General features: G+C 43.2%; 1 protein-coding gene across 1 annotated transcript in view; it reads right to left on the bottom strand.

Moving 5' to 3' along the window:
* Positions 1 to 834: 834 nt before the first annotated feature.
* The window catches only part of LOC139416146 (leucine-rich repeat-containing protein 4C-like), a 131,984-nt gene continuing 110,034 nt past the window's right edge, over positions 835 to 22,784 (bottom strand). Inside the window, exon 3 of the mRNA XM_071164478.1 lies at positions 835 to 3,049. Coding sequence (XP_071020579.1) covers positions 1,056 to 2,993 — 1,938 coding nt within the window. The 5' untranslated portion in view covers positions 2,994 to 3,049 and the 3' untranslated portion in view covers positions 835 to 1,055. The remainder of the gene's footprint in view (positions 3,050 to 22,784) is intronic.

Raw genomic sequence — 22,784 nt, 5'->3', positions numbered from 1 at the left:
AAAGTATTTGTGTCAGGAACCACATTAATATCATATAGCAATTTTCAGAGATTTGCAATGAGACTGCAGATAAGATGATCTGGAATAGCACCCATATCTGTGATGATATGGTAAACCATCATAACAGCTGGTGTGGGATGGAAAAAGGCGGTATGACATTCAGGGAACTCTCATATGCCTGACTGTATTTGCCAATGCGATATCCATGACTCACAAAGTTATGATGGATCAGAGCAAGTGGAATAGAGAAGGAATCACAAATGGTATGAATACACAACGTGTAAATGAGACAAACACTGTGTGAAACGTGATTTTCTGGTGTAATACACACAGTGAGATAACTATGAATCACTTGTTGCTAACAGTTGGCCATGGTATAGTTTGGATCACACTTCCCTCGTTTAACGTCCCTAATCTATTGATGGCAAAGCCAAGGGTACATCTGTATCTAATTTGAGTGGCAGATTTAATGAAATATTGTGTTATCAGATTTCATCACTGACAGTCCCAGCATTCACCCTCAGATAACGACCAAGCTTTTAATCCATCTAAATTAACTGATTGTCACAAAATATTTAATCAATTAATTTGTGGTAGGAGGAAATCTCTAATGTGATCTAGAAATTATCTAAGTATGTGGGGTAAAAAGAGGTTGCCAACTTGCCATCACTTACAGATTGGGGGAAACCAGAACATGGTTAGCTTGAGATTCACATAGAGTTTGTAAGCATATTAGTAAACCATCCTCCCTCAAATTAAGAAAACTAAACATCTGATGAAATAAGTTCTGAAAAAATAATTGCAGAATACAGTTTTTTCTTGATTTAGCCACAATAGATTTTTTCTTAAATAAATAACTTCTTTTTTGTAAAGACATTTTTTGAAACATTAGACATACCCTAGTTCCCAATGTCATTGAATAAACATCATCAACCACTTATTCGCTGGACAAACAGTCAGTCAAGTCCTCCACTTCACATCCATAATCCTCATAACTAATATCCAATAATGTCCCTTTTGTAATTTCATCAGTTCGTCTCATTATGAAAAAATTGTTAGATCTGAGTCTCTTGTACATTGTCTTTCGAACTGGCCCGGATTAACAAAGGTTCGTGCGCCGAGCTGTGTATGGAGTTGATAGTGGAGACGTGGTTGTACGCAGACTTATAGGTGTTGTAGTGGTTCAGGTGCTCATGCTCCAGCGGGGGCAGATTCAGGTGGCCCTCCATGGTCGGCCCGCCTGTCACACAGTCCTCGTCTACATTGATGATCTCAATGGTGCGCTGTGGCGCATGGTGGTTCTGCTGGTGGTGCTGCTTCCTCATCTTGTAGAAGATGATTAGCATAACGGCGGCCATGAGGGTGATGGCCACGAAGCAGCCGATGATGATTTTGGTGGTCTTCATCACCTCATCCAGGCCGGTCATGGAGCTGTCATTCAGGTCCGTGACAGGGATGGTAAAGGTTTTCTCTGTGGCCCGGGTGGAGAGGGGCGTCCGGGCCGTTGTGGTGGTGGTGGAGGTGGACGACACAGTCTCCCAGGATCCGGCGGAGGGGGTGGGGCCCACCTTCTGCCACACGGTGGAGCGCCCCTCGTCGTGCACTGGCTCGATGGTCTCCACTGTTACTGTGGTAAAGTAGCTGAGGACGTTCTCTGTGGAAGACACGTTGAGAGTGGCAGATGCTGTGGTATTGCCTGCTGAGTTGCTTACCATGCAGGTGTAGGTTCCCGTGTCTTGCATGGTGACATTGGTGAAGTTGAGCGTGCCGTCGTTGAGCACAGAAATGCGGATCTTGTATGCACCGTGGGTCATGATGGAGCCATTGGGTGTAATCCAACTGACTGAGGTCAGAGAGCTGGCCCTGCACTTCAGCTCTGCAGCCATACCCTCTGTCACGTTCAGGTCCGCTGGTGGCTCCACAATAACAGGTGCGTAACAGTGGAAATAGTTTTGGTCCAGCTCACCTATGTAGCGTCCCTTGTGGCTAGCTGGGGAACTGCAGCGGGCACAGCAGCTGGTGTTGGCCGGCACCATCTCTTTGAGCCACCAGCTGAGCCACAGGATGTCACAGTTGCAGTTCCAGGGGTTGTGATGGAGGTGGACTCTCTCCAGGTGGTGCAGGGGGGTGAAGAGATCATGGGGCAGCAGGGTGAGGTTGTTGTGGGCCAGGTTGAGCTCCACCAGCGACTGCAGGTCGTCAAAGGAGTTCCTTTCAATGGTTTTGATCTGGGCATGCATCATCCACAGCTTCTGCAGATGGATCAACCCTTTGAAGGAGCCAGGTCTGATGACCGTCAGCTGGTTCCCTGACATCTCTAGCTCGTCCAGCTTGACGAGTGGGATGAGGTTGGGGATCTCCTTCAGATTGCACATGCCCAGGTTCAGGTAGCGCAGGTTGCCGAGGCCCTCGAAAGCCCCCTCTGAGATATACGAGAGGCGTTTGAGTTCCCCTAAATCCAGCCGCCGTAGCGAGGGCACCCTGTTGAACGCATACGAGGGAATGCTCTCGATGGGGTTGTTCCTCAGCCACAGCTCCTTGAGCTTGGAGAGGTACTCAAAGGCCCCATTGGGGATTGTGGTGAGGCGGTTGTCAAACAGCTCCAGAGTGTTGAGACTAGCCAGGCCGTTGAAGGCCCCAATCTCAATGTTTCGGATGTGGTTCTTGCTCAGCTGCAGGATCTCCAGGTGCCGCAGGTGCTTGAAGCTGTCCACCTTGATCACCTGGATGAGATTCTCCTGCAGGTTCAGGTAGCGTGTGTTGGTGGATATGCCGTCGGGGACCTCACGGAGCCCCCGCCGTGTGCAGATCACCTTGCTGAACTGGTTGCTGCAGGAGCAGACAGAGGGGCAGGTCTGAGCGCGCACCAGGCCTGCCACCGCCAGGAGCTGGAGGGCTAGAAGCAGCACAAACAAATGGTCGGACAGGGCCCGGTTCCACCTAGGACCTCTCATCGTCTGCTGCTGCCGAGAAGAGGTCATCTTGTTCAACATTCATAATTCATTGGCTGGGTCGTCCACTTTTCGGGAAGAGGCGGTGTTAGAGTTGGCTGAAACGAGAAAAGAACAGAGAGAGGAAGGATGGGTTAGAAGGGAGGAATGTAAATGCAAGCCCATCATGTATTATAATTTGTTTACAAGATATAAACATCACGTGTACATATAATCTGTCTGAAAAAAGGCTCCAGAAATCAATAGATACACACACACACACACACACACACACACACACACACCCTAAAACACACTCACGTATTAACACTCACTGTGTGCCACAATATGAATAAGCGATGACCTTGGCATTGTGTTTTATATCCGTTTCTGTGTCGCCCCCTACACTCTCAATCTTAGTCACATAAAACAAAATCACAATATTGCCTCCAACTTCTGTGCTGTATCTCTCCATTGGTTGGGAGGAGTGGGGGCAGGCACAGTCATGTCTGAGGCTGTGGTGTGAATTATATTTCAGACTGGGGGGACATAAATAACAGGAAGCTTGCCACCCACCAGTCCTTCAATCAAGCTGCCATATCAGGAAACTTTGGATTGCATCTCGTAGTGATGCTCAGATGTATGCATGTGGCTAGACTGTGAAAAGGCAGAGGCACAAAGATAGCAGGGAATGATGATCTGTCTGTATCATATGTCATGCTGTTAGGTGATGTGTGTGCTGTACTATGCTGTAGAACACTTTGAAGAACAATTTTTGGAATCCAGGTTGAACAATTTGGTTCCAGGTATGATCCTTTTTGGTTCCATGTTGAACCCTGTCAACAGAGGGTAGTACATGGAACCCAAAAGGGTTCGTCCTGGAACCAAAAATGTTTCTCATTTGGGGACAGCCAAAGAACCATCCTGACACCCTTTTTTCTAAGAGTGTACTTCAATGACACTTGTCATATGTGCCGAATACAACAGATGTAGACGTTACCGTGAAATTCTAACTTACAAGCACATAACTTCTCATGGCTGGGGGCAGTATTGAGTAGCTTGGATGAATAAGGTGCTCAGATGTGCCCAGAGTAAACTGCCTGCTACTCAGTCCCAGTTGCTAATATATGCATAGTATTAGTATATTTGGATAGAAACATTCTGAAGTTTCTAAAACTGTTTGAATGATGCCTGTGAGTATAACAGAACTCATATGGCAGGCAAAAACCTGAGAAAAAATCTAACCAGGAGGTGGGAAATCTGAGGTTGGTCGTTTTTCAACTCATTCCCTATTGAAGATACAATGAGATATTGGTCATGTTGCACTTCCTAAGGCTTCCACTAATGTCTTGAGATGTTGCTTCAATATATCCACATAATTTTCCTTTCCTCATGTTGTCATGTATTTTGTTAAGTGCACCAGTTCCTCCTGCAGCAAAGCAACCCCACAACATGATGCTGCTACCCACGTGCTCCACGGTTGGGATGGTGCTCTTTAGCTTGCAAGCATCCCCCTTTTTCCTCCAAACATAACGATGGTCATTATGGCAAGACAGTTCTATTTTTGTTTCATCAGACCAGAGGACATTTCGCCAAAAAGTACGATCTTTGTCCCCATGTGCAGTTACAAACCGTAGTCTGGCTTTTTTATGGCGGTTTTGGAGCAGTGGATTTTTCCTTTCTGAGCAGCCTTTCAGGTTTTGTCGATATAGTATTTGTTTTACTGTGGATATAGATACTGTTGTACCTGTTTCCTCCAGCGTCTTCAGAAGGTCCTTTGCTGTTGTTCTGGGATTGATTTGCACTTTTCGCACCAAAGTACGTTCATCTCTAGGAGATCTCCTTCCTGAGCGGTATAACGGCTGCGTGGTCCCATGGTGTTTATACTTGCATACTATTGTTTGTAGAGATGAACGTGGTACCTTCAGGCGTTTGGAAATTGCTCCAGAGGATGAACCAGACTTGTGGAGGTCTACAATTTTCTTTCTGAGGTCTTGGCTGATTTCTTTGGATTTTCCCATGATGTCAAGCAAAGAGGCACTGAGTTTGAAGGTAGGCCTTGAAATACATTCACAGGTACACTTCCAATTGACTCAAATTATTTCAATCAACATCTTCTAAATCCTTGACATCATTTTCTGGAATTTTCCAAGTTGTTTAAAGTCACGGTCAACTTAGTGAATGTAAACTGCTGACCCACTGCAATTCTGATACAGTGAATTATAAGTGAAAAAATCGGTCTGTAAACAATTATTGGGAAAATTACTTGTGTCATAAACAAAGTAGATGTCCTAACCGACTTGCCAAAACTTTAGTTTGTTAACTAGAAATGTGTGGAGTGGATGAAAAACAAGTTTTAATGACTCCAACCTAACTGTGTGTAAACTTCTGACTTCAACTGTAAATATGTGTAACAACCCTCAGCAAGTGAATGTGTAATTACACATTCCTGGTTCCAATTGCGTAATAATTTATTTCAAAACAACCCTATTACCATGTAAGTAGAGTACAACCTATGTAACAACTATGTTGTTGTAACATAGTAATAGTGGCAACTTAATATAAAGTGTTACCCAAATCAAATAATACATAAATAATAATTTGTTATATTATTAATAATAAATCATCTCCAGGGTCATCTGCTGTAAATAATTGGTGTCTAGTAACATATTGTCCAATGAAGACAGAATTATAGTAGCATAAAACAATATTTACAACAGAATACTATATTGTTATGTCAGGGAATAACGTGGATCGATCCAGTGCAGCATAAGCATCCCATTTTGTGATCTAGATTTGAGGATGTAAATCAGATGGATTGTTGCCCCAATGGTAGCGGGGGGCGTGAGTAAATTACATTTCCTATTGAGTCACTGGACAGTGAGTCACTTTGTTATTTTAATTCAGAATCAGGGGAGAAAGAAGCAGAGGAGGAGAGGAAAGAAACCACTAAAAAGATTGATGTCTGACAAGTATTTTTCTCCTCTGACTTTGAGGAGGTGGTGAGTTATATAACCATAGTCTCTACTGGTGAATAAAATAAAATACAAGTATAATGTGTACACTGGCTTGCGAATGTATTCACCACCCTTGGCATTTTTCCTATTACAACCTGGAATTAAAATAGATTTTTGGGAGGTTTGTATCATTTGATTTACACAACATGCCTACCACTTTGAAGATGCTAAATGTTTTCTATTGTGAAACAAACAAGAAATAAGACACAAAAAACAGGAAACTTGAGCGTGTATAACTATTCACCCCCCCAAAGTCAACACTTTGTAGAGCCAACTTTTGCAGCAATTACAGCTGCAAGTCTCTTGGTATATGTCTATATAAGCTTGGCACATCTAGCCGCTGGGATTTTGACCATTCTTCAAGGCAAAACTGCTCCAGCTCCTTCAAGTTGGATGGGTTCCGCTGGTGTACAGCAATCTCGTTCCACATATTCTCAATTGGATTGAGGATGGTTTCCTCTAGCATTTTCACAAGGTCCTTTACTGAACACGTCTCCTTCCTGAGCGGTATGGCGGCTGTGTGGTGCCATGGTGTTTATACTTGCGTACTATTGTTTGTAAAGATGAACGTGGAACCTTCAGGCGTTTGGAAATTGTTCCCAAGGTTGAACCAGACTTGTGGAGGTCTACAATTTTTTTCTGATGTCTTGGCTGATTTATTTTGATTTTCCAATGATATCAACAAAAAGGCACTGATTTTGAAGGTAGGTGTAATGATCTTCATCTGGTGAGGAGTATGAAAGATCAGACCAAAACGCAGCGTGGTAAGTGTCCATTTTAATGAAATATACTGAACACTAAATACAAAAGAACAAGAGAATAAATTAAAACCGAAACTGTCCCGTATGGTGCAAACACTGAAACGGAAAACAACTACCCACAAACACCGGGTGGGAACAGGATACCTAAGTATGGTTCTCAATCAGAGACAACAATTGACAGCTGCCTCTGATTGGGAACCATACCAGGGCAAACACATAGAACTATAACACATAGAACAAAAACATAGAATGCCCACCCCAACTCATGCCCTGACCAAACTAAAATATTTACATAAAAGGAACTAAGATCAGGACGTGACAGTAGGACTTGAAATATATCCACAGGTACACCTCCAGTTAACTCAAATGATGTCAATAAGCCTATCAGAAGCTTCTAAATTCCTTTGTGTCTTAAGGAGGAACGGAACGCAGGAAGATATCATGCGGTATGCGCGTGACCTGGAACTGGCTCTCTGCCAGTAGTCTGACTCATGCCCCTCTTATTCAGTCCCACAACACAGTAGAAGCCATTCCAATTTCTATAGATGGTGACATCTAGTGGAAGCCCTAGGAAGTGAATCTTCATTCATATCGCAATGGGATTTCAATAGGGAATGGTTTGAAAATATACCAACCTCAGATTTCTCACTTCCTGTTTGGATTTCTTCTCAGATTCTTGCCTGCCATATGAGTTCTGTTATACTCACAGACATCATTCAAACAGTTTCAGAAACTTCAGAGTGTCTTCTATCCAATACTAATAATATGCATCTATTAGCAACTGAGACTGAGGAGCAGGCCGTTTACTCTGGGCACCTTTCATCCAAGATACTCAATAGTGCCCCTGCAGCCTTAACAAGACATTTGTGGAGTGGTTGAAAAACAAGTTTTAATGACTCCAATCTAAGTGTATGTAAACTTACAACTTCAACTGTAGGTGTTCCTTTTGTCCAAATCAATCAAATCAAAACATTTATTTGTCACGTGCGCCGAATACAACAGGTGAAATGCTTACTTACAGGCTCTAACCAATAGTGCAAAAAAAGTATTAGGTGAACAATAGGTAGGTAAAGAAATAAAACAACAGTAAAAAGACAGGCTATATACAGTAGCGAGTCTACATACAGACACCGGTTAGTCAGGCTGATTGAGGTAGTATGTACAGTACATGTAGATATGGTTAAAGTGACTATCCATATATGATGAGCAGAGAGTAGCAGTAGCGTAAAAGAGGGGGTTGGCAGGTGGTGGGTGGGACACAATGCAGATAGCCCGGTTAGCCAATGTGCGGAAGCACTGGTTGGTCGGCCCAATTGAGGTAATATGTACATGAATGTATAGTTAAAGTGGCTCTGCATATATGATAAACAGAGAGTAGCAGCAGCGTAAAAAGAGGGGTTGGGGGGGCGTTGGGGGGATTCAAATAGTCCAAATATCCATAGTCCATAGTAGCCATTAGATTATCTGTTCAGGAGTGTTATGGCTTGGGGGTAAAAGCTGTTGAGTAGCCTTTTTGTCCTAGACTTGGCTCTCCGATTCCGCTTGCCATGTGGTAGTAGAGAGAACAGTCTATGACTGGGGTGGCTGAGGTCTCTCTAGTTTGTCTTTGATGTGGACACCAAGGAACCTGAAGCTCTCAACCTGCTCAACTACAGCCCCGTCGATGAGAATGGGGCGTGCTCGTCCTCCTTTCCTGTAGTCCACAATCATCTCCTTAGTCTTGGTTACGTTGAGGGATAGGTTGTTACTCTGGCACCACCCGGCCAGGTCTCTGACCTCCTCCCTAAAGGCTGTCTCGTCGTTGTCGGTGATCAAGCCTACCGCTGTTGGTGTCATCTGCAAACTTAATGATGGTGTTGGAGTTGTGTCTGGCCATGCAGTCATGGGTGAACAGGGAGTACAGGAGGGGACTGAGTATGCACCAGTACACTGGGAGCTCCAGTGTTGAGGATCAGCGTGGCAGATGTGTTGCTACCTACCCTCACCACCTGGGGGCTGCCAGTCAGGAAGTCCAGGATCCAGTTGCAGAGGGAGGTGTTTAGTCCCATGGTCCTTAGCTTGGTGATGAGCTTTGAGAGCACTATGGTGTTGAACGCTGAACTTTAGTCACATTCTCACATCGGTGTTTCTTTTGTCCAGGTGGGAAAGGGCAGTGTGGGAAAGGGCATTGTGTAGTGCAATAGAGATTGCATCATCTGTAGATCTGTTGGGCGGTATGCAAATTGGAGTGGGTCTAGGATTTCTGGGATAACGGTGTTGATGTGAGCCATTACCAACCTTTCAAAGCCCTTCATGGCTACGGACGTGAGTGCTACAGGTCTGTAGTCATTTAGGCAGTTTGCCTTTGCGTTCTTGGGCACAGGGACTATGGTGGTCTGCTTGAACCACGTTGGTATTACAGACTCAATCAGGGACATGTGGAAAATGTCAGTGAAGACACCTGCCAGTTGGTCAGCACATGCCCGGAGCACACGTCCTGGTAATCCGTCTGGCCCGCCAGCCTTGTGTATGCTTGTCCTGTTTAAAGGTATTACTCACGTCGGCTACTGAGGGCGTGATTACACAGTCATCCGGAACAGCTGATGCTCTCATGCATGCCTCAGTGTTGCTTGCCTCGAAGCAAGCATAGAAGTGATTTAGGTCGTCGGGTAGGCTCGTGTCACTGGGCAGCTCGCAGCTGTGCCTCCCTTTGTCGTCTGTAATAGTTTGTAAGCTCTGCCACATAAGACGAGCGACGGTGCTGTGTAGTATGATTCAATCTTAGCCCTGTTTTGACGCTTTGCCTGTTTGATGGTTCGTTTGAGGGCATAGCAGGGTTTCTTGTAAGCTTCCGGGTTAGAATCCCGCACCTTGAAAACGGCAGCTCTACCCTTTAGCTCAGTGCGAATGTTGCATGTAATCCATGGATTCTGGTTAGGGTATGTACGTACTGTCACTGTGGGGATGACGTCCTCGATGCACTTATTGATAAACCAGTGACTGACTCCTCAATGCCATCAGAAGAATCCCAGAACATGTTCCAATCTGTGATAGAAAAACAGTCCTGTAGTTTAGCATCTGCTTTATCTGACCGCTTTTATATAGGCCGAGTCACTGGTGCTTCCTGCTTTAATTTTTGCTTGTAAGCAGGAATCAGGAGGATAGAGTTGTGGTCGGATTTACCAAATGGAGGGCGAGGGAGAGCTTTGTACGTGTCTCTATGTGTGGAGTACAGGTGATCTAGAATTTTTTTCCCTCTGGTTGCACACTTAACATGTTGATGGAAATTTGGTAGAACTGCATTAAAGTCTCCAGCCACTAGGAGCGCCGCCTCTGAGTGAGTGGTTTCCTGTTTGCTTATTTCCTTAAACAGCTGACTGAGTGCGGTGCCAGCATCTGTCTGTGGTGATAAATAAACAGCCACGAGAAGTATAGCTGAAAACTCTCTAGGCAAGTTGTGTGGCCTGCTATTTATCACAACATATTATACTTCAGGCGAGCAAAATCAAGAGACTTCCTTAGATTTCGTGCACCAGTTGTTGTTTACAAATATGCACATACCCCCCTCGTCTTGACAGAGTGTGCTGTTCTATCTTGCCGGTGCAGCGTATATCCCCCTAGCTGAATATTCATGTCGTCATTCAGCCACGATTCCGTGAAACATAGGATATTACAGTTTTTGATGTCCCGTTGGTAGGATATTCGTGATCGTACCTCGTCTAGTTTATTGTCCAATGATTGCATGTTGGCGAGTAGTGTTGACGGTAACGGCAGCTTTCCCATCCTGACCAGGCATCCGGCTCTTTGTCCTCTATACCTGCATCTCTTCCTCTTGCAAATACCCCCTTGATGTCGGTCCTGTGGGGTGTTTGGAGAAGGTCTTGTGTGTCTTGCTTGAAGAAAAAAATCTTAGTCTAATCCGAGGTGAGTGATCGCTGTCCTGAAATCCAGAAGCGATTTTTTTTGCCGTAAGATACGGTTGCAGAAACATTATGTACAAAATAAGTTACAAATAACGTGAAGAAAAACACATAATAGCACAATTTAATGGGCGGCCGTAAAACTTCTGCAATTTCTGCTGCCAGTGAGTGCTATGGGGAGGTAGACATTTTGGCAGGTTACCTTGACTTCCTTATGCACAGGGACTATGGCGGTCTGCTTGAAACATGTAGGTATTACAGACTCGGTCAAGGAGAGGTTGACAATGTCAGTGAAGACACTTGCCAGATGGTGCTCTGAGTACACATCCTGCTCTCAGTACACGCATGCTCTGAGTACTTAGCTACAGTGCATTCTCCACTGTGTGTCCAGCCATAGGGCTAGCTCTGGAACAAAATACTTCAGTTTTTTTGCTGGAGGATGGGTGGGCTATTACTGTAACTACCAATTAATTGCATGATTACCAAGACCAATAATTATTTAATTACCAATCCCCAATTCTGATCAGCCCAAAGCCTGAGAGTGGACATAGTGGTTTTTCTGTGCAGGGAACCAGGCAAATGTGACAGGGATCACACACAAGGCTGAAAATCACATTCCATTAAAGCTAATGGATCTAATTTGTTGGAATTAATGCCATGCAGAAATGAATTGACCATGGGTAGAATTTAGTGTGACTTTATTTTGGGTCGCCTGGTTTCTCTCTCAGAACTTATTGGTTACCATGGCCTGTGGATTGACAGTGTATTGGAGGTGAATATTGGGGGGATAATTTCAGTGCAATACATTATTATGTAAGCTTTTTTCCAATAGATACAGTAAGACTCACTTCCTACACACAACAAGTTAAATTAGTAACTACTTTAAAATCACCCCATAGACAGCTGTGTCCTTTATATCCTTATGCAATGACATTCTCCACTTATTTCCTCATCCCCACATTATCCACCAATAGAGAATTGAAATAAATTAAACAAAGAAATCAGAGGTACACAATCCAATTCATGACAAGGGAGAAAAGAAGATGAAGTTGATTTACGAAGCAATCCATCTCCTCGCTGACAATACAAGCAGTGAAATTGGATTTAGAGCAAGGAGGGAATTAGATGGAGAGCAGGGGAAACGGCTAAATCGTGACTCAGATCGGCACCCATATCTGTTAATTTCCTGTGCAGCTGACAATAGGGAGAACATACCAACATAAGCTTTCAGGAGTTGAAAACATGCCATTTCTGTCATGAATGGAAAAGGGCTCCATAATGTCAACAATGAGGCCATTCCAGAGAGATATGATACGAAGCAAGCTAGATCTACGCAGGGTTTTCTAAATCTAACCAGTTTCAGTTGACTTCACATTCCAGCTCAGGCTTCATTGGTAATACGATGGGAGATATTCTTCTTCCACCTGCCGCTAACTCTAGGAGGCTTGTAACTGCACGTGCCTGTCGTACATTGCTAGTCGAATGCCAAACTCTTTATTGAGACAATATGAAACAATAATCCATGGGCAAGTCAGTGCCACATTTTCAGTTATGCTGAAATCAAAATGAAAGAAATGTTATCTTGCAAATTCAGCAAACTATGGTGTGAAATAGACTTTTAGAAGTGCAGTCTTTATTTTATTAATCCTCGTTAATGACGTCTTTGGTGTGCTTTGGTGTGTTTATCAATGCACAAGCATCTTTTTTCTCAAGTCGTACAAAAGTGTTACATTGCGTGAAGTTTAAAATTCATTCTGTCATTACTATACTGAACAAAAATATAAACCCAACATGTAAAGTGTTGGTCCCATGTTTCATGAGCTTAAATAAAAGATCCCAGAAATGTTCCATACGTACAAAATATGTATTCCTCTACATGTTTTTACACAACTTTGTTTACATCCCTGTTACTGAGCATTTCTCCTTTGCAAAGATAATCCATCCACCTGAAGGTGTGGCATATCAAGAAGCGGATTAAACAACATAATCATTACACAGGTGCACCTTGTACTGGGGACCAAAACATTGCAGTTTTGTCACACAATGCAACAGATGTCTCAAGTTGTGAGGGAGCCTGGAATTGGCTTTAGGAATGTCCATCACCTGAAGGTGTGGCATATCAAGTAGCGGATTAAACAACATAATCATTACACAGGTGCACCTTGTGCTGGGGACAAAAAATTGCAGTTTTGTCACACAATGCAACAGATGTCTCAAGTTTTGAGGGAGCCTGGAATTGGCTTTAGGAATGTCCATCAGAGCTGTTGTAAGATAATTAAATTATTATTTCTCTACCATAAGCTGCCTCCAACGTCGTTTTAGTGAATTTGGCCTCACAAAAGCAGACCACATTTAACCACGCCTCCACATACAGCTTCTTCACCAGCGGGATCGCCTGAGACCAACCACCTAAACAGCTGATGAAACTGTGGGTTTGCACAACCAAAGAATTTCTGCACAAACTGTCAGAAACCGTCTGCCTCAAGGAAGCTCATCTGTGTGCTCGTCATCCTAACAAGGCCTGATCCATTATTTATTTTAGACAGGTCTAAAGAAGTATGATATGAAGAAAATGTAGTCGTTTTCAGAGAACAGAATAGCATACTCTGAGTTTTACGAAGATCGAATCGTACTACACCAGCTCTGACGCTTGTCGGATGTGGCAGAGCTTGCAAACCATTACAGACTACAAAGAGAAACACAGTCGAGAGAGGCTCATTGACACGAGCCTACCAGACGAGCTAAACTTCTCCTATGCTTGCTTCGAGACAAATAACACTGAAAAGTGCATGAGAGCACAAGCTGTTCCGGACGACTGTGTGATCACGCTCTCCGCAGCCGATTTAAGTAAGACCTTTAAACAGGTCAACATTAACAAGGCCACAGGGCCAGACGGATTACCAGGATGTGTATTGTGAGCATGCACTGACCAACTGGCAAGAGTCTTCACTGACATTTTCAACCTCTCCCTGTCCGAGTCTGTAATACCAACATGTTTTAAGCAGACCACCATAGTCCCTGTGACCAAGAACATCAAGGCAACGTGCCTAAATGACTTCCGACCCGATGCACTCATGTCTGGAGCCATAAAGTACTTTTAAAGGCTGGTAATAGCTCCCATCAACACCATCATCCCAGAAACCGTAGACCCACTCAAATTTTCATAGTGCCCAAACAGATCCTCAGATGATGCAATCTCTATTGCACTCCACACTGCCCTTTCTCACCTGTAAAAAAATAACACCTATGTGAGAATGCTATTCATTGACTACAGCTCAGCGTTCAACACCATAGTGCCCTCAAAACTCATCAATAAGCTTAGGACCTTGCGACTAAACATCTACCTCTGCAACTGGATGCTGGACTTCCTGACGGGCCGCCCCAGGTGGTAAGGGTATTTAACAACACATCTGCCATGCGGATCTCAACACAGGGGCCCCTCAGGGGTGCATGCTCAGTCCCCTCCTGTACTTCCTGTTCACTTAAGACTGCAAAGCCAGGCACAACTCCAACACCATCAGTAAATTTGCCGCTGCAACAACAGTGGTAGGCCTGATCACTGACAAAGATGAGACAGCCTATAGGGAGGAGGTCAGAGACCTGGCCGTGTGGTGCCAGGACAACAAACTCTCTCTCAATGTGATCAAGACAAAGGAGATGATTGTGGACTACAGGAAAAAGGGGACTGAGCAAGCCCCCATTCTCATCGATGGGGCTGCAGTGGAGCAGGTTGAGAGCTTCAAGTTCCTTGGTGTCCACATCATCAACAAACTAACATGGCCCAAGCACACCAAGACAGTCATGAAGAGGGCACGACAACCTATTCCCCCCCAGAAAACTGAAAAGATTTGGCATGGGTCCTCAGATCCTCAAAAGGTTCTAGAGCTGCACCATCGAGAGCAACTGCACCTGGTATGGCAACTGCTCGGCCTCCGACCGCAAGGCTGCAAGGCACTACAGAGGGTAGTGTGAACGGCTCATGACCTCACTGGGGCCAAGCTTCCTGCCATCCAGGACCTCTATACCAGGCGGTGTCAGAGGAAGGCCTTAAAATTTGTCAAAAACTCTGATCACCCTAGTCATAGACTCTTCTCTCTGCTACTGCATGACAAGCGATACCAGAGCGCCGTCTAGGTCCAAGAGGCTTCTGAACAGCTTCTACCCCCAAGCCATAAGACTCCTGAAGATCAAGTCAAATGGCTACCCAGACTATTTGGTTCTCAACTCACGATAAAACCATCTGATTCCTAGAGCTGGACTGCAGAGGCCAATTACCCGGATAAGTACAGTGTCTCTTTGTACTGATATTATGGCCTAGGGTCATGGCCTAGCTTCATGGAGTCACGCTCCTTGGGAGTCCACACTGCACAGTGGGTGTGATGGCACATACAGTCTATGTGCCATCAGGCAGCAGGAGAAGAGGTCATCAATGTAGGCATGTCATGGTCATGGCTGTAGGGAACCATGCTAGGCACCATGGCTGACAGAGCTATGGGATTGCTCATGCTGTTGCTCAGTCTCTTTATTTTGGGGATTTACAGTATATGCCCATTGGAATGGCAAAACCAAATGTAGCCAAAGGCTTCATATGTTTTGAGTAAATCACATGCCATCAGACAGCAGGAAAAAGGAACAGCTTGGCAATGGAGAACTAGTTCAGAGCAATGATTGCATAGTATTTTGAGGTTAGGGATCAGAAAATGTACACAGCAACAGACAGGAATACAAATACTAGAGTAAAAAAGGTAAACCTTTTATATAAGGAGTAACCACTGGAATACATGTTTTACTGAAATAATAGCAAAAGCCCAGGTCACTAGATTGCACTCCTAGTTGGTTTCATGCATTGCAAATAGAAATGTGACTCAAATAGACTGGGCTAGATTTAGCAGATTCCAAAGCACTGGTCACTTCTATCTGTATCCAGACAATACTATTAAAAATAAAAACAGGACCACACATCATCAGCCAGTGGAACAGTACTAGCAACATTCATTGTTGTTTATTATATTTAACGAGGCAAGTCAGTTAAGAACAAATTCTTATTTACCACGATGGTCTACACCAGCCAAACCCAGACGACGCTGGGCCAATTGGGTGCCACCCTATGGGACTCCCAATCACGGACGGATGTGATACAGCCTGGGTGATGGCTCTTGCACTGAGATGCAGTGCCTTAGACCACTGCGCAACTCGTGACCACAAAATTCCACAGAGCTCATGTCACAGAGCAAAGACTTGAAAATGGGCACCTGGGAGCCAACAACACCTGCTGATTGAAAAAAAAAACACATCGCTAGATAAAGCTAGTATGAGGTCTAAAAGACAGGGCATAGGATTAGCCTAGAGTCAAAGCATAGCATGTATATACAGATCTTTGAGGAAATTAGCCCACATACAGCTGCACCAGGAAGGCTGCGTTTGTTCATTAGGGGATATACGCGATCGGAGAGAACAAGCTTTTGATCTATTTTCAGATGAGCCTGATGTTTAATATGGAAGCTGATTATGCAGTTTCAAATATGTAGTTCTAACCAAATGTTTAGGAATGTGTTATCTTCTTCATCCTGTTGTTGGAGTACCTCATAGTAATTTGTAATAATTTATAATAATTTGTAACTGTATGTTTTTCAATGGTTGAAGCAGCAAATTAAATGCTGCAAAGTAAGAAAAGTGGTGGTGAAGATATATTATCGGCTATCATTTGAACCCATGTCCATTTAACATTTGATATACTCTTTACTTAAGGAGCAGAGTAACACATAACTACTGTCCATAGGAGCATGCATACAGTGTCTGAAAACACTGTCATTTATATTACATCATACAGGACACGGCACAACTACTCACAGCATCCTGGTATGAACCCGCCTCACACCCACTCCCTTTCTCTTTCTCTTTCTTCCCTCTCTCATTCGTTTTCTCTTTCTCCCTCTCTCTCTCTCTCTCGTTGGGTCTCTCTCTGTGTCTGTCTCTTTTTTTCTCTCTTTCTCTCTCTGTCTGTCTCGGTCTCACTCTTTCCCTTTCGCTCCTTCCCCCTCTTTCTCTCACTCTCTCTTTCTCCCCCTCATCTCTCTACCCATCATTGTGCTTTCTCTTTTGGACATGTTAGGAGGCAAAATGAGGACCTGTCAACCAAGCACCTGGAGGTAACCAAGAGGAAATAGACTTTGGCAGCAGCAGAAACTAAAGGCCCATCTTTTGCATGATACACCAAATCAATATCGCTCCAGTGGAGGGTCTCATACTGTGCAAACACAAAAGATAGCTCAGCCTGCCCTGGCTTGTCAGATACCCTCCTCGATGAGCCTGAGAAATAAGGAAACACAGACACACACGCACATGCACACATATACACACACACACAGACAAACGCACACAAGCACACTAACTCACACACATCCTCTCCAGCCCCCACAACAGCCAAACATAAAAGTGTCAGGGGTGTCTGCTTCTACCCCAGGCGAAAAGCACAAAGTAGAATGGCTTTTTATTTTTTTGGCCCATAAACATTCCCTTTCTCCCTTCGCTGCAGCCACATTCACAGCTTCCATGGAGCAGGGAGAAAAGGAGAGAAAAATCTGGCAAAGAAACTTTGCTGAGTCTTTTTTCACTTGGTCATCGCTTCAGTGCGCAATCATTATGAGTTTTTTGTGATGGCTGCCAGTCACATGGTGGGGCTTTGACAGAGCTTGGCATGTGATATGGATGGCATGGGGGGATGGGAGAAGGCGGACGTTGGGAACCTTCAGGCAGGGGCTGGTGGATGGTGGAAGGGAATGACATAATGCCAGTCTGTGAGGGAGCTACAGAAAGACACAATAATGAGATGCAGAACGGAATCAGGTCAGCTCCTGGCAGAGGCTTGAGTTTTAGACAAAGCTCCAATTAAGAGGAAGAGAGAACGGGACCAAAAAGACTCAATCAATCAAATCCTCAATGCAGTATATACGCAGGAGCTGTTTTTCTCTTGGTCAAAAAAACACCAGGTAACATTGTGTAAACATTGCTGTGGTGGATTTGATTGAATTGCAACCGCAGGCAAACTAGTTGCTCAATGTCTGTTTTCTGGGTGGGATAGCCTCTGAGAAGGATTGCTACTAGAAGTGCGGTAGCTGATGTACAAACTTGCATCACTCCCACTCTTCATCTCCCATAACCGTGAGTAGAAGCTGAACATGAGCAACAACAAACTGTGACCAATGCAATGTATGGGATTACCATAGATGTTATCGCTGGCATTGGTTTGCTGCTGTTAATCTTAAACATGTTTATGGAGAGCATCTGACTGGTGGAAAGAGAGGGCACACTTTTCCTTCGCTGCAAAGTCTACAGATTAAAACACAACCCAGGTTATTGCTGTTGAGCAAACCCAGAGAACTTGTTTTCTGCATGACTACAGCAAGAAAACAAGTGCTGGAATTTTGCTATTTGTTCAAGCACAAATAGCAAAATGACTAAAGCAGATAGCAGATGACTAAAGGTAAACAGAACCAACCCATTCAAAAAATGTTTATAGTTTACTTATAGATTGTCAGATATGAGAACAAAGAGACATTGAAAACAGTACAACATCACCAATCCCTCATCCCTCCCACCCACCCCACCAAAAAAGTAAATAAAATAAAACAAAAATAGACTATGATAGAAACATAAACAAAATAAAAACTATAGTAATGATAGTAAATAATGGTAATTGCAAGATGCTGACACTAAGAATGCTGGACGGAATGTTGTACTCTAACAGTAGCACCAACAACATCTACTTTATATCAGCGCCCCCCAACCCTGGTCCCGGGGACCAAAATGGGCACACACCCCGACCCCAGCCACCACATCCAATTTCAATCAAGGGCTTGATAATGATTTGGTAAGTTGAGTCAAGTTCACTATTGCGAGGGAAAGAACAAAGATGTGCACCCTCCGGGCCCCCAGGACCAGGACTGAGATGCATAGGCCGACACGGCAGACTACAGAAAACAGTAAGGCAGCACCGGAAGACAGGGTAGAAAAATAATTATAGAGCATAAAACATTTTTTTAAAAGGGATCATACATTTAGTGTAATCTTCTCAGCGCAATATGCCCACTAGATCAGACATGACCGCTTACTGTGTGCACAGGGACCAGGTCAAGTCAAACTTGTACCTAATATTTTCCAGGGGCAGAGATGACTTCCCCTCCATAACCCACTGAATAAAGTATGGTGGTTTTGACTACTTCCAATAAAAGTGGACAAGACAGCAAGCTAGCGGCGAGGAAAATGCTATTGCACTCGCCTGATGCGTGGGAATATTATGATCTAGGGGGAAGTAATAGCAGTAATAACGGGTTGTGACTAATAGTTTTGTCACACGTGTGAGAATGCATCAAAAATGGGGTGCCAAAAGTCACTCAAAGATTGGAACGACTCCCTCCCCCGAAAAATCGCTGGATGATATTTTGGGGGTTACAATCTTCTATTTGTTTTTTTTTAAACAGTACAACAGACACATACAAAAGACAACATACAGATCCACACAAACATCAACGACATCACACCTGCCCAAACCCACCTGTGATATGAAAGTCTGCATTGGTCAGTCCAAAATTGGTTATAATTCTGTCATGGAAACAAATGTATTTCCTATTACTAAGTCATTTATGGTTCCTATACCTTTAGCTTTCCATGTGGACCAATTTATCACTCCCTTCTGAAAACCTATCCAAGGATTTTTCCATTTGGTTGTATTTTTTAGTAATTATATCGGTTCTTTTAGAATCCATAACATTGTTCCTAGTTAGGGCATTTAACAAGATGTCACAAATAAAAGCCTTGGGTGGCGAGTTGATAGAATTCCACCCTCAGACTTAGGGAGGTGTAAAATGTTCCTTTTTATTCCATGAGTTTTATTTGCACATATAAAGTCTGTTATGGCCAAGTATACTTATTAAATAATGTCTTCAGTGGGGTAATTGGTATTACCAAGAATAAATATTAAAAACTTTGAGAGCCATGCCATTCATTCTATCTGTAAGATTCATGGGAGGATTGTTCCATTTAAATAGAGCTGCTATAATATTGTTGAGTAATGGGATAAAGTTATTTTGTATATATGTATTGTTTGTTGTCACTTATTAATTAAGCATCCTACGTTTTTGATGTTTTGTGTTTCACTTAAAGGATTGCTGTAGATTATGAGTTAGAATTTGTATTTTTCCTCCTGACATTATTTCAGTTCATTGTAAGATAATTGTATATCCTGAGAATCTAGAGTATTCAGAATATATTTTTAGATAGGAGGGCTTTCAATATTGATCAGGTATATCAGGAGATCAAATACGTTTAGTTGATATTCATGTTTACCAATACTAATACCTGTTACATTTGGGTCTTGACTAATTCTTTCTGCAAGAGGTTCAATTGCCAGTGCAAACAGGAGGGGAGAGAAAAGACATCCCTGTCTTGTGCCCCTTTCTAAAGCAATTTAATCAGATCATGTATTATTTGTGTATATTTTTGCTTTAGGATATTTCTATCCTTCTAAATCACTGACCTTTTTTTCCAATTTTCACCTAAAATGACATACCCAAATCTAACTGTCTGTAGCTCAGGCCCTGAAGCAAGGATATGCATATTCTTGATATCATTTGAAAGGAAACACTGAAGTTTGTGGAAATTAGAAATTATTGTAGGAGAATAAAACACATTAGATCTGGTAAAAGATAATAACAAAAAACATGAATTGATTTTGTGCTGCATTCTTTATTAATCCCTTTTTCCCCCAATCTTTTGGTATCCAATTGGTAGTCACTGTCTTGTCTCATCACTGCAACTCCTGTATGGAGACGGAAGGTCGAGAGCCATGCGTCCTCAGAAACAACAACCAAGCCAAGCCGCACTGCTTCTTGACACAATGCCCACAATGCCCACTTGGTGCGGATGGAAGCCAGCCGCACCAATGTGACAGATGAAACACCGTACACCTGGTGACTGTGTCAGCGTACATGTGTCCGGCCCGCTACAGAAGTCACTAGAGCGCGATGGGGCATGGACAGCCCGGCCGGCCAAACCCTCCCCTAATGATGCTGGGCCAATTGTGCGCCACCCCATAGGTCTCCTGGTCACGGGCTGCTGCAACAGACCCTGGACTCGAACCAGGATCTCTAGTGGCACAATTAGCACTGTGATGCAGTGCCTTAGACCACTGCGTCACTCAGGAGGCCCTATTCCATCCTCTTTGAAATGCAAGAGAAAGGCCACAATATATTCTTCCAGTTTAGGCGCAATTTAGATTTTTCCCACTACTTATCAGCAGTGTATGTGCAAAGTTTTAGACTGATCCAATGAACATTGTATTTCTGTTCAAAATGTTGTATCAAGTCTGGCCAAATTTGCCTAATTGGTTTATTGATACATTTTCAAGTTCATAACTGTGCACTCTCCTCAAACAATAGTAAGGCATTATTTACTATTATTATTATTTATTTATTATTTGTAATAGCTGCTGTAAATTGGACAGTAGAGTTAGATTAATAAGAAAATACAGTATGCAGTATCAAGTCTGGTAAAACTTTTGCCATTCTATTGCTTATGAGCTTTGTTATTATTTTCTTTTCACAATTTATTAAACTGTAATATTAATTGAATTCTCGCGATTTTCCTGATTTTAATATAATTGAAAAAACTGTTTGATACATGGAACTAGGAAGTACTGAATTGAGTGAAGTGTGTTGTCATTTGTGTAAATAAGGGTGCTACTTTGTCCCAAAATGTTAAATGAGGGTGCTACTTTGTCCCAAAATGTTAAATATAATTCTATGGATGGGAAAGCTGTCCATTCTTGGTGTTTTTCTCCAAGCAAATGTTTTAATGGTGTCCAATATACATTTTTTGGTGATCTCTATTTTTAGCGGTTGTTTTCCTTCCACAAGCTTCCCACAATAAGTTGGGTGAATTTTGGCCCATTCCTCCTGACAGAGCTGCTGTAACTGAGTCAGGTTTGTAGGCCTCCTTTCTTGCACATGCTTTTTCAGTTCTGCCCACAAATTTTCTATGGGATTGAGGTCAAGTCTTTGTGATGGCCAATCCAATACCTTGACTTTGTTGTCATTAAGCCATTTCGCCACAACTTTATGCTTGGTGTCATTGTCCATTTGGAAGACACATTTGCGACCAAGCTTTAACTTCCTGACTGATGTCTTGAGATGTTGCTTCAATATATCCACATAATTTTCCATCCTCATGATGTCATGTATTTTGTGAAGTGCACCAGTCCCTCCTGCAGCAAAGCACCCCCACAACATGATGTTGACACCCCGGTGCTTCACAGTTGGGATGGTGTTCTTCAGCTTGCAAGTATCCCCCATTTTTCTCCAAACATAACAGTGGCCTTTATGGCCAAACAGTTCTATTTTTGTTTCATCAGACCAGAGGACATTTCTACAAAAAGTACAATGTGCAGTTGCAAACCATAGTCTGGCTTTTATATGGCGGTTTTGCAGCTGTGGCTTCTTCCTCGCCGAGCGGCCTTTCAGGTTATGTCGATATAGGACTAGTTTTACTGTGGTTATAGATACTTTTGTACCTGTATCCTCCAGCATCTTCAAAAGGTCCTTTGCTGTTGTTCTGGGATTGATTTTCACATTTCGCACCAAAGTATGTTCATCTCCTTCCAAGCTGTTTAAAGGCACAATCAACATAGTGTACAGTATATCTGATTCCCAATCAGAGACAACGATAGACAGCTGCCTCCAATTGGGAATCAAACACACCAACATAGAAACAGAAAACCTAGAATGCCCACCCTAATCACACCCTGACCTAACCAAATATTGAAATAAAAAGGCTCTCTAAGGTCAGGGCGTGACAGATGGAGAGGAACCAATATCACTGCCTGGCCTTTCTAGGGAGTTTTTCCTAGCCACCGTGCTTCTACACCTGCATTGCTTGCTGTTTGGGGTTTTAGGCTGGGTTTCTGTACAGCACTTTGAGATATCAGCTGATGTACGAAGGGCTATATATATATTTTTTTATTTGATTTGATTTGGCCATCCCGAGTTCATCGGGCAAGTCAATTTTGCATTTCTGCAGTTTTTTTGAGCATGTCACATTCGTGATGATAAATGCCCATTGAAACATATTGCATATTGCAAATGCGCCTGGTGATTGGAATGGGTTAGCAGGAGCACGTTTTTT

Source organism: Oncorhynchus clarkii, chromosome 1 (genome assembly GCF_045791955.1).
Source record: "Oncorhynchus clarkii lewisi isolate Uvic-CL-2024 chromosome 1, UVic_Ocla_1.0, whole genome shotgun sequence".
Classification (NCBI taxonomy): domain Eukaryota; kingdom Metazoa; phylum Chordata; class Actinopteri; order Salmoniformes; family Salmonidae; genus Oncorhynchus; species Oncorhynchus clarkii.
The sequence above is the reverse complement of the archived record's forward strand: the minus strand, read 5'-3'. Positions and strand labels throughout refer to the sequence as shown.